The sequence below is a fragment of the Penicillium brevicompactum genome (genome assembly GCF_028827555.1).
Source record: "Penicillium brevicompactum strain IBT 35665 chromosome Unknown utg000003l_segment0_segment0, whole genome shotgun sequence".
NCBI lineage: Eukaryota > Fungi > Ascomycota > Eurotiomycetes > Eurotiales > Aspergillaceae > Penicillium > Penicillium brevicompactum.
This window is the reverse complement of record NW_026623206.1, coordinates 4198811-4212011: the sequence shown is the minus strand read 5'-3', so window position 1 is coordinate 4212011 and position 13201 is coordinate 4198811. Positions and strand designations below refer to the sequence as shown.

The 13201-nt window shown below is 46.5% G+C and overlaps 1 protein-coding gene across 1 annotated transcript; it reads left to right on the top strand.

Moving 5' to 3' along the window:
- Positions 1-1249: 1249 nt before the first annotated feature.
- Positions 1250-2674, top strand: N7506_005392 (uncharacterized protein; the record flags this gene model as incomplete). The annotated part of the gene is made up of 2 exons (XM_056954686.1): positions 1250-1387; positions 1436-2674. The coding sequence occupies 2 exons, from the start codon at positions 1250-1252 to the stop codon at positions 2672-2674; spliced, it is 1377 nt and encodes a 458-aa protein (XP_056813575.1).
- Between the last annotated feature and the right edge of the window lie 10527 nt (positions 2675-13201).

Here is a 13201-nt window from a genome sequence, read left to right as displayed (position 1 = left end):
TAATATGAGCCTCAACGTTAAATTTACACACAGATGTGGCACATACTATCTTTCTCCGTGCTGGAACAATAGAGATCTTCTTTTCAACTACACTCTTACTAGTACTTTCACGACCAATTTTGATTGACATTTCTTTGACTTATCTCACCAGCTCATTATGAAGCAATCGAAAAACACCACACACTGCTATTAATTCAATCAGACGAGATCTTCGCCAGAAAAAGGTCCGTCCTTAACATGCTCACGCACAGCAAGTCGGAGCGGGAGCGGGTTTGTCTATTCGTAATTTGCCATTACATTAATGATTTTGTGACATGACATCTGAAGTCACTTACGATCGGCACAGAAACGGGATTGAGCAACGGCCCATTTCCCACAATTAGCCACAGCGCAACGCTGGCTTGAGGCAACGTCATTCATTGGTTGTGAGCTAGTCGACGAGGTAGCGTCGACAGGAATCGATTCAACGTTGTGGGACATGATGAACTCGGAGATCGTTGAAATTGGGTGGTAGATAGTTTGACGAGTAGTGATGGAAGATGTTATGATGGGAGGAGCTTCAAGCGGATTTCTTTCTGCTTTTGTATTGGAGAAACTCTAGAGGGTGTAGGAAGGCAAATATCTGGACCTAGAAAAAGGGGACTGATTGAGCTTATATTTCCTCCTTGGCTTCATAGTGCGTGTAAAATTATCTCTCTTGTCTAGACAATTCCAAGCTTGGTTGTATTTTATGCACAGGCTCAGCGTTTGCATCACACCATTCCTATTTAGTCCAATCTTGTCCGCGCGGACAAAATTAGACTAAACATAAATGGAAGTTAGTGCAATGCTTGACCAACTACTGGTTTATTCAAGTGCTTATGTGACCATATGCTGGGTCTTCGTGCCACAAGACCATGCATGGGATAACAATCTTCATAGCCATCAACGTCGCCAATTTAAGGTGGTAGGACCTCCTACATGCGCCGATTTCTTAACTTTGCGATCCGTATGGTCATGTTAATGGAAAGTGTGTTCTTGAAATCAGTATTAAGTAAGATCTACAATTGAATGTGGCTAGAAAATTTCATATAACCTCATCACGCATGTCAATCTCACCGACTCCTGCGGCCTTCTTGCTCACGTGACACAACGGCCCAATTAAAGAAGAATTTCATTAGGGAGTTGAGTAACCCACTACCCTATTCTTGAAATTCTTTTCCGGATTACCCCTCAAAAACCACAACGCAAAAGCTGTAGGCAACCAAATATGTCCGAAAATTTTCGTTTCTGGACTTGTTGTCTCTCCGAATGTTCCGCTGCTGCTGCGATCGATGTTGGTATCTGCGAACGCTGTAGGCAACATTTTTGCGCCGTTCATGCCAGACCCCCAACTCATTGCTGCAAGGTACGCTAAGCCTTAATATCTAGAAGCGTTTTCTAATTCTGGTCCCAGAATGACCCTCTTGATGACGATGCATGGGGGGCTGCACAGACAGCAGAAGTAACAGCACTTCGACGCATCATCAATGACAAAAATCTCTTGCGTCGAGCTTCAGAGCTCAACAGAAACCTGGACTGCAAATTGGATCCCTCGGATCCTCTTGGAGAGAAGCGAATGGGTGGCATGCACATCCATCTTCGAATCATTTTTAGCGATGGAACGGCCTGGCTGGCTCGGATACTCCGACAAAACTATACTTCATTCTCGGACAACTTCAGCAATCTTTGCTTAAAGAGCGAATGTGCCACTTTGAAATGGCTCAAGGATATTAACGTCCCTTCTCCTAAACTCTTCGACTTCGGTCTTCGCAATGATCCTGAGAATGATGTTGGCGTTGCCTACATGCTGATAGAGGAACTCCCTGGGACACCTCTGCTTTTTCTTAGCCCGTCAGAAGAGCAGTTACGCAAACTCTACAATAACTACGCTGATATCTTGTGTACTATCAATAAGTACCCACTGGAGAAAATCGGTTCTCTCTCTTTACAGCCCAATGGTACTATCTGTATGGGCCCCATCGTGAGCGATCGGTCGGGCACATTTTCGCAGATGGGACCTTTTCGCAATGCGCAGGAATACTACGCAACTTGGGCGGAGAGATATCTCGAACTAATCTGCGACCGCCAGCTCTTTACACGGTACTCCATCAATGCCTACCTGATCTTTAGATACCTCAAAGAACTAGCGAAACAAGGCCTGTGGAATGCATTTGAATCGAGCATTGACAACGGTCCCTTCTTTTTGAAACACATGGATGACAAAGGTGACCATTTACTGGTGGATGAGGACTTTAATGTCACTGGTATTATCGACTGGACGTTTGCTAGGGCGGTGCCAATCTACGAGGCATTTGGTCCCTCACTGTTGACAGCAGAAATGAGTGACATATACGAGGGCAAGGCTGGCCGATCCCGGGGTGACACGCTCCTGGCTGAGGCTCTACAGACCAAGAACAAGCATCTCGTTCGCTTTGCCGCTGGCCCTGATCTAGTTCGCCGCTTCTCCTTTGGCCTTGGAATGGGCATGGACATATCTTGGGACGAAGCAGTTGCTCTATTCCGAGGTATCATGTCTACGGCTGAAGAAAGCAGATTGGAATTTGACTGGGATGCTTGGCGTCAAAATCGTCTATGTCAATGGGCTGGTGATGTTAGGTTGCAAGAACTTCTACTCAAATTGGGTGAAATCTAATATTTTTCTGAGGAACGGAGGAAGTCAGCAGCAATGAAGTAACGGCATCTATACGTGAACATTAAAAAAGAAGAGAAGATGGTGTCCTAACACTATGTAGAGGCTTTCTGAGTATGTCTTTTAGTCTATAGTCCTTTCTTCATGTAGGCCCAAAATATGAACTCCGGTTATTGTTACAACTAGATTTATCCCACATCACAAGAAATTTTATATTTTCCTTGCAGAAAGATAACACAAAGTAGACAGTCGCCACGGAATGATGAGCTATGGAGACCACCCAAGATTCCAGGCACAGGGCACTAGTGTCCCATTTGTTATGTCAAAGCCGATAGGGAAGATCAGTGTCTCGATTATTGATTGAACACAATTAACTCACTTCAAGGTCAAAGCAGGTCAAAGCACACAACATTCCGATTCAGTCCAATCTTGTCCGCGCGGACAAGATTGGACTGAGTCGGAATGGCGTCGGATCAAGGCAACAATGGATTCTATAACTAGGCGGTTTTACTAGATGGGCCTACCTGTAGAAGGTGTCTGTCAGCCTATCAATAGAGTTCTTGATATAATTCTTGCTGGGTCAAGTTGACTTCAGTTTATGCAGCCCTCAACAGACCGAGTTACGGCAGCCAAATTCCCAGCAAAATACATTTACAGCATGTAAACCTGCCGCAGGCCTACCCCCGCCCAGTCCCCCACCCTCCCCTTCTTCCAAAGCTACCCCCCGCAGTCCTTTCTTGATATGCAGATAATTTGAACCCATGAAGGCGGCACAAAATCGGTGTGATGAAAGATTTGTCTGATTAGTCATTTCCCCTTACTTGCCTGGTAAGTGGTGACTTCAGCAATACAGACAGCCTCATGTCGGAGTCGATTCCAACTATTAGCTATAATTACGGACCAGTGACGATCCGAGAAAAATGCTCAGGATTCTGCATAGTCCCAAGGCATACTAGATAATGAATAGTCTGCTTTTACACAATACTTGAAGCTACTCATTATTTGCGTGCTAAAGCCCAAGGGGTATTTTGGCTCATTTTTCTGGATGTTCAGCTACTATTATGGCGCCAATCCGTAAAATAAGCCGAACTTAGTAACTCTTTTACTACCACAGTGAGAAATCAGCCCGATGCTGACACCTCGATTCAACCTCTACCAGAAAAAGACAAGCCTACGTTGCTGGTTGTAGTATAAAGTCTGTTTTTGAGACTCAATTAATAATTCGCATTCTCTATCAAGATTTCATCAAAGTGAGCTATGACCTGTTTGAGCATAACAAGAGTTCGTTCCCTGCTTTCAACTTTCATACCGCGCGTCCTATCCCCAGGCAACCCGCGTGAGACTGTTTTATTCAGAGGACCAGATTCCAATCGAAGTTCGATTATCGATTATATGAAGTCAGGTAGTCCTATGATGTCGAAAGAACAGTCTGTCTTGATGACAGCTTCAAGCTCTAGTGGTACTGCAAAGGGTCCAGTGCCACAACGCTTGCACGTAAGTGTTCCTCTCTTCCATGTTTACACAAGCCTCTAACCACACAGACCGTGCGAATCTGGTTTCCTCATGCTGAAATCGAAATTATGGAAGATATCAAAAACAACGGCCTCGATGATGTGGTTCTTGATGCCATTGTTCTTCAAGAGCCTGGTGCTAAGCATCGAGCCCATGATGACCATGCATTTCTAGCCGATCTTGCGGTTCTCGAGGCTGGGATATCACGAGTTTGGGGGAAATATGGCATTCCGAGATTCATCCCTCTGAGCATCGATGATCCGATCATCTTGAACCAACCGGCAAAAGACCTTGAGTCGAAGAAGGCTCTTTGTTACCAGCGCCTACATTCAAGATATCGGCACGAGTATGGAAGAAGGCAAAGTCTCGCAAAGGTTTTGGGATATGAGATGCCTGTGAATTTGAGGAACTGGTATGAGGACGCACTGCAAGACATTGGCAGCCGCCTGAAAAAGCTCGGTTACTATTGATAAACGGAGATATAGTTCAAAGTAAGAAAGCACGAATGCGAAGTTTGACGGTACTGTTCAACGCAATGTTTCGGTATTGAATTTGAGGTATTTTTCTCTTCATTATCATAAGGTTGTCTTGGAAAAACAATCAAAACCTGGTATGCTTCAGATGTCGAAGGATCAAAACAAAGTCATCGACGCTAATTTCATATTATTACAATGTAAAAAGCTTCCCATGGTGAAGTAGAGTCACTTTACGGAGTAAAATCTGTACCGGCGCATTTACATAAATCTGCTGCTTCACTGGAGCGCTTGCGGCAGATTTGTTTGTTTCCCATTCCCCAAATAAACAGCAAGTCACTTGCCTTCCAACCAATAATGACGAATGACCTTTCGAATCGAACAAAACCACCTCTCCCAGTATTTGATACTTCAATCAGAAAATACCGGTCTCGCCCTACGATGGTAGTCTATTCATCATGTCTAGATATTTGTAGGTGAGCAATTCACACTGCCTATACTGGAAAAAGTATGCACGTACCTGCATGCTGAGATATTGTCCCTGGATGAACATCCGGTGCTGTGCATTGTGGATTTACTCTCACAAGTGATATAAATACGCAACCACATTCGCATGTCCTTCATCATGTATGACCAGGAGCTGGAAACACTTTCTCTCGGCGCTTGCATATGGCATTGTTTGATCCTTTATGTTACTATCCTGATTTGCGTAATAACTTGTCGCCACATCCGAGAATCCTTGTTCTACGTATGTTTACCTCGGGCGTTTCAATACACGGCTTACAATCTTTAGTGAACAGTAACATACAAGTTGCAGTGTCGTCAATCGGCATTTCTCACACCCTACCTCCCCTACTTACTTCGTACGGCATCACCGTGAGACGAACATGAACCGAAGCGCTCTGTTTATCATGATAAGACGTGCACTTGAGTGGCTTCAGACTCAACAGGTATGAAGCCTTGATGATTTTACTTCATGTCTGACAGACTCAGGCACCCCCGGAAACGGATTGGAAATTTTATTTTGCTCATAAAATCATGGATACAAAAACATCGTTACAGCAATGGGGCTTCACAGGCAACGGGACTACCATGTGTGGAATGGAGGTATCTGAGACAATGCCAATGTTTGGCGGGGAGATAAAGGTGACGAAACATGTTGTGATTGTGGATAGCCCCGTTTGATTCAATATCATAGGACGAATGACATCAAGGATTGATCAAATTTTAAATAAAAGATAGAATAGCGGAGACTTACAACCGCGGTCAAGAAATTTGCCGCCTCCACCGAGGTGAAGCTAAAGGCCCGACCAACTATAAAGCTCGGAGTTCCCAGCTGGTTTCACAGAATAAATTCGGTTTCATTCAACGCTTCTTTTCGGATTTCTACGACCTCCGAACTTCAGAAATCCCAATTGACCATGCAAGCTCGCGCTTATAGAGCTTGCGAGACCTGTCGCAGGAGTAAGAGTCGCTGCACTGGGGGACCTCCATGTGAGACTTGCCTCAAACATGAAAGCCAGACTTGTGAATTCATCGCCACTGCACCTCGCAGTAAGTCGTTTGGACAGCACGCAAGGCTAGATACCGATGCATGCCGTCTGTGCCGCAGGAAGAAAACACTTTGCACTGGAGGGCCATCCTGCGAGGAATGCGTCGAAGGAAGTGACATGTGTTCATTTGATACTGAACATCACAGAGAGGACCACCTAGATAAAGGTCGCAGGCCAGCCTGCATACCGTGCCGCACACGGAAAACTCGTTGCACCGGCAGAGTGCCTCCTTGTGAAGCCTGTACTTCGAGTGGGTCTGAAAGTACTTGCGAGTTTGTCAAGACGACAAAAGGTGACCCCGAAACTGAGACGACGCACACACCTCAACATCAATCTGATGGCTCTGCCGAGCCACGCTGGAATGCTGTTGCGAAACCAGAGCCAATTCAACAGCACGAGAGCACCTTCACTGTAGGGAACGACAACAGGCCGTCGCCATACACTTTGACCGCGGTTGACGCGAGAAGAGTATGCCGCAATGAGTCACTAGGCTGCAGTGAACTACGTTCCATAACTAATAGCGCCACCTCTCTGCCTGATTTGAGCGAAACTACAAGCCTGGAAGCTTCTGATTCAGATGGGAGTCCTCACGCATCTTCACAGATAGGCTGCTCTTCATATGACGAACTACTCCACGTCCTTCCAAGCCGCCAGATGATCGATTCTTTGATAGGAAAGTACTTTTCATCAATTTCCACGGTAAATATGGCCTATCAAGAATGTTGCGATTTGCTTATTCACAAAGCATTAGTTGTTTTGTGTCGTCAACGCTGCCCAGTTCGAAGCCGAGAACGAGGCTTTCTGCTGCAACACTCAAGTTGTGACGCCATCTTGGCTATCCTTGCTTTTTGCAATCCTAGCTCTAGGCTGTCGGGCGGAAGAAGATTCTAAATCACTCTGTCTTTCTGACGATCTGTCGATGTTCTACGAGAAAGCCGCCTGGCACTGTTTGTTGACCAGCTACTCATCGTCTGAGCCATCACTGAGTGCGTTGAAAGCAATCGTACTTATTATCTATGCTCGCGCACACCGCGGGCAGGATGTATTCAGTGATCTACAATTGGCTTATCGCATGGCTGTTTCTACGAAAAGTCGTATCGACAACGGGCAGCATGTGGTTGAGCCCACGAACTGCGAGGAGTATCGATGCCTATTGACGGGCATGAAAACCCTTTCTCTTCTCAATGCCCAAGTACACGACTACTACCGCAACCAGGATCTCATACAAGATTTATTCCCTCCGGCTGATATTTACAAGTCCGCTGGAGAAGCCAATCTCTCACTGGGCGTCGAAGAATCACCTCCGCAGATGACTTTTACAATCATGCATTTGCAACTTTTGGAAATATCTCATACGATCACTATGAGCGCAGAGATTGGCTTGAAGTCCGAATGGAGCCTGCGTGGACTTGAGACTGAGCTATTCCGCATGGAGAAACACTGCAGCGAGGTCTACGCCAACCTTGGTCAATCTGATTCCCAGTTGGGTTCTCACCAAGGCAGCCATGGTATACTGCATTGCTATATCAACTATCTTGTTCATCTTCTCTTCTTGCCTGATCTCGACCGATACCTAGATGGGGACATGACGCCTGAGACAAAAATATCTCAATCGAAGTGCATTACTTTTGCAAAGGCTTCGTTGCGGAATTTCAACTTTTTGGCTGAGGATTTGCAATGTAAATCCTATGCTTGGTATATTCGGGGTGTTGGAAGTTACTATGCCGAACGATCAGCATATGCTCTCACCATATGCCTTGCAGGGTTTCAAGAAGGAGATCAAGACGAAGAGACCAGGCATATTCTGAACCATACGTTGGGAATATTTTCTGCATTATTGGACCGCAGCATCTTCTCTGCAAGAGGAGCCTTTCTTCTTGAACATCAATGTATGCCTATGCCATTCAATAGCTACTCCTCGCACCTTGGTCTTTAACTTCATTTCAGGAATCCAGGCGGACACCCTTGGCAAGGAGTTATGGTACGTGAGCTTGCCGACATTCTCGACGGTGAACAAGCACGTTCTCCGCGCCGCCCAACATGGAACATTCGATATCTCAGTGTATTAGACAACAAGTGTGCATTGCTTTACAAATATCCATAACCTTTCACTTGCTTCTGGGATTCTCAATTCAATCTTGTAATTCTGCTACTAAAAACTGTACATCGCTCTCCATAAAATCTTCAGAGCGGCACATTTATGTAGATAGGCGTGGTTTCGTAATGAATATACTGGGTTGATCCCCCAATGGTTATAGGTGACAGGAAGGGATGTAAAGTTCCGAGCTGACCGGCTTGCTAGGCTTGCTAGGCTTGCCACGTTCAATAGTTGTGCATTAGTCTGATAGTATTCAAAGAATGGCGTGTTTCCCCATGCGTAGTTGCATTCCCATATTTCCTTTGAAGGCTGGTCAGATCCACGCCACAAGCTAGTTTTTCAGTTGCGAGAATATAAAAGACTATATCTCCCCAGCACTAAATGGTGTTATAGGCAAAATCTATATCTCCCCTTTACAGCGGGAGCAAGACCAGAACCTGCCAAATTCGAACTAGGCTTTATCTGATTAGTCCCTATTTCTCCGCAGATATGACATCCACCCCGGGTATGTCGTACAACGACAACCTCCAATACTCCGCCATGGAGGTGATGGGATATACAAAAGTCCAAGCCGGCGCACCGCCCCGGGAATTGGTCACCAAGGTGGAAAAATCTCTCCAGTCGCGACCAAACGTAGTGTCAGGGCCTGCTACATATGGAAGAGGGGATCATGACGCATGCGAAAGCTATTTGAAATTCGGAATCCAGGATGATGATGTATGTTCATCAACGCGTGGCAGATGCACAGAGCTAACATCCATGGAAGTTCACCAGGAAGATCGAAGAAGTGATCGGAAGGCCCGCTTTTCTTCTCCACCAAGGCCCGGTCATCCTCCACTCGTCCATTCTTCCAATCAACTGGGGTATCAATGCCGCCCACCCGGTCCGAAATGGTGTCTCCGTCTTCCGAACCCTGTCGGGTGACCTGGAGGAGAGAGTGACAACCTTGAAGCTCTATCCGATCTCCCACCACTTATCGAGCGCCGAATTCGCACAGGAAAGGGGAACATCGAGAACTTTCAATTTGCGATCGAACGAGGTACTGTTCGTGCGAGGCGCACTCAAGATGGAGATTTCACTGCCTGCTGGGGGATTTCTTGCGTGGCAAGGATTTTCGGAGGATCCGTGGGGGATGGATCCGTCAGCCCCTGAAGCTTTTGCTTTTATGAAGATCTAGTGGGGGACTCTCGAGTTGCTTGTTGAATCTCTCGTGCTGCACAGCGCATCTCTGTCGAGAATACCTTAGCTAGGGAATATAGGCAGATTGTCCATGTAGCTTACTGGGATAGATTCCATGGATGCATTGGTAGTTGAGCCTCAGACGAGTTAGACGTTGCGCCCGATGTGCGACGCATGCAAAATCACCGTCTCGCAGCATTTCCATTGTTCGGGCTTCTTCGGACAAGGATAGAGAACACAAGGCGGGAAAGACGGGTAGCCAAAGGAGCGTAATTCCAGGTCCAAATTCACGTTCAAACCGCACCAGCCTGCGTCCATGTTGGAGAGCCTTTTTAGTGTTGTGATTGTCAGACAATCCCTCTTCTTGGATAAACGCAGCCATGGTTCCGAAGCGATGGGGCCCTGAGCATGGCGTAGGTTCATTGCGGCCAGTCCGTTGAAGCCAATCTTGCTCCCGTAATGCTAGGTTTGTCCATTGGTGGACATTATGGAGCCGCTGTATCCAGCATTGGGTGTTCTTTCCCATTCCTATCAGCTCGGTGGCCCGCCATCTTTTCCCTTGTTTCGAGTCCCCCTCTAAGATGACAGAAGTCAAGTCGAGCCCGAGAAAGCGAATGAACAAATCCAACTGTATTGACAAGTCTGTCAGCAGCCTTTCCGCGGTCGCCGGAGGCATGGTAGTTGTTGTATGTTAGCGTCAGCGCGTGCCTAGATTCGTTGGGTGGAAGCTGTCACATAGCTATCCAGAAACGGTAAAGATCAGACCGTACCGCAGGGATTCAGCTTGAGCTCTAGACACCCAGGTGGAAATTTAATGCCAGCATATCTGCCTGGTGCGTCTCCCCTGAATACAAAAGATGCAATGGTCCCTGCACCATCCATGGACCGTAATTGCTGTTCAAGCCTCAATCATATCTTGATATTGTGTTTGCAAATGCTCAAGTGGACCCTTATTCCTCGGCCAATCTCTCTGAATCTCCGCCGGCTATGTATATCTTGCGATTCCTCCAGTGCTTTGGTATCCCAAAGGTATGGAAGAAGTGCCTTCCGTTCTGATCTGGCGCATGCTGAACCTAGCCATAGAGAACAAATGTCACCACAACAGAGAACCCTTATTCACAGACAATGATGAATCTACACAGCGAACGCACCATTGTCAGTGTGCCTTCGGGTTTGGAAAACAGCATGCATTTTTCCAGGGCCGGAAAAACGGATGCTGCCCAGTCTCAAGTCGTCAAAGTGTGGTCCATCAATTACACTTTCATTGAGGGATTCAAAACACCATTCATTGATACCTTGGAAGTTGAAATGGCATTTGATGGGGTGAAGACTGTGATGAAAAACAAGACGTATACCGATGTGATTGGGATGGATGGAGGCAAGGATGCAGTGGCAGAATTTGGGCCTGTCTTTTGTAAAGGGGTTAATGAAGCAGAACAGTGTTATATTTATGGGCACTAATTTGGTATGGCTGTGCTCACTTGTCTCCTGGTATGAAATTGAAATCAGAGCCATAGGAGGGCACCTCATAAAGTCTCTGTGTATGTTAATTCCGACAATCAACTAAGAGCACCGTTGAATTGAGGCCGCAGCGAACATTAAAATGAATTCCCTTTTGCCAGTTTCTTTGTTGCTGACACGCGTGACGAATCACATTAGAGTATTATCAAGATATCGGTCTTTCCAGAGCCAGATCAGGATCCGCAGGAAGAAGATGGCTTACGGTTGGCCATATTGCCATATCGAACCCAAATTCCAAATGTTTTGGCCTTATACCGGTTTTTGCTAGCACTCTGAGGAGGGTGTTAAATCTGAACCATACCATATATGGAATTTCCCAACGCCAGAAACATTCGCCCCCTTGCAGCCTAGGCTTCTTCTTTCGACATTTCACATGAGCCATGGTTGATTGGGTATGGTGTTTACGAACCGGAATAGAAGAGCAGGCCTGCCTCCCTAGATTGCAATCACTGTTTGATGGTAATATTTATTGAGCAGTTTACAAGGACCGAAGAAATTTACTTCATCTAGATAGTATTCCTATCTGCAACCTTGATGACTGGCCGACCACAACATCAATCTCACGCTTGATCATTTCATATCGCTTGTGGTCCTGCCCCTTGTCAAATCAATCTGACCTGCCTATAAGCCGCCCTCCATTCCAGACGACTCTCCACCACTATATAGGAAATAATTCGACCCTGATTTGTGCCTCGGAGCGAACTGCGCGAGTATCCGATAGGTAGAAGCCGCCACAGAGCTTAAGGCTGTCGACTACCCATATCAAGTCTTTCTTCCGCAGAAGTGCTCTAAGAACTCGTCTGTACTCAAGTCGCGGTTCACAAACTTGGCACCTCGGCTAATATTGACGTGGTCTATCTGGTGAAAGGAGACTGGGTCTTCTGCGCCATTCCGTATACTTCCAGCCTACAGCAAGAAGTGAGTAACCTGTCCAGCCATGTGGTTGCTCACCAGAAATGGTAACATACGGTGCGAACATTCTGGTCCAGCGAACCAGATTCCACCACAATTGGCGTCCGGTTGTTTTGCTTCGGCCGTTGTCTACATTTGTGCCCAATATTTTCAACTGTCCCGTTCATGACTGATCCGCCATCAACGACAAAAGTTGACATGGAATGTATGGATGTGTTGCCTAATGAGCTTTGTAGTCAGGAGACACGTTCGGTGAAAGCATTCATGGTGGGTTCTGGAAGTACCTGGGTTGATGTTTTGTTCGCCGTTCCGGTTATTTTCGAAGCCTGGAGAAGTAGTCTATAATATCATCAGTTAGAAAATAGCTAGAAATTTGAAGGAAGAATAGCTTAGTAGAAACATGCCTTGTTCTCCTCAATTACCTGCGATTGCGCCGTTCCCTCCCCAGATAACCCTAATTCCTGATGGGAGGGTTGATCTTCTCGAAGGGCTATCTCTGCTTTCTTATATGTGAGAGTCATGATAAGAAATCTTAGAGCCAAAGGCGAGAATCTTTTGAGTAGATACTGATGAAAGTGATGAGAGGAAGATATGTGATGAAGGTGGAGATGAAAGGAGGTCGGCCGTCTCTTCTACCAATTTAACACTCACATAACTCGAGGATACACTGTAATAACACTGTTATGGAATGTTTTGTAAAATTGCGGTGTGGGCCTGCAGCGAAAGTGATAGCCACTGAGGACGCCCGGCCAACATGACCGATAGGGTAAGAGGACGAAGGCCGAAGTCCACGGGCCTTCGGGGTATCAAGGTGCCGTGGCCAATGATGGCCAAGTCATGCTCCGCCTGTCCCAAACGAAGGAGCAGTATAATCGGCTAGACACTGCCAATAGCATAAGTACCAAAGAAAAGATTTCGGCAGAGTGTAGAAGGTGAAGGAAATAGTCTGCCTAGGTCTGGCGTTCATTCCGTATGACGGCTTCAACCCTAATGATGGTGAGCCTACCACTTTGCCAGTTCATACAGGGATCGGCCACAGAATGGGCTGGTTATCATGGGCCAAGGATGTAGGCGAAGAGAAGGTTCAGACCAGAAAACTTGGGGTCGGTCCGGGTCACTTCGGAACGCCTATTTGAGGCAAGAGCGCCTATCCTTTGACCCACTGACCCCTTGCAAGTCTGGTTACTAAATGGTCTACTAGAGACTGGCGCATTTAGTGTCGTTCTCGCCAGAAGGCAGACCAACCTCACGCACAGGAATACCGATCACGCCTTCCGATCCG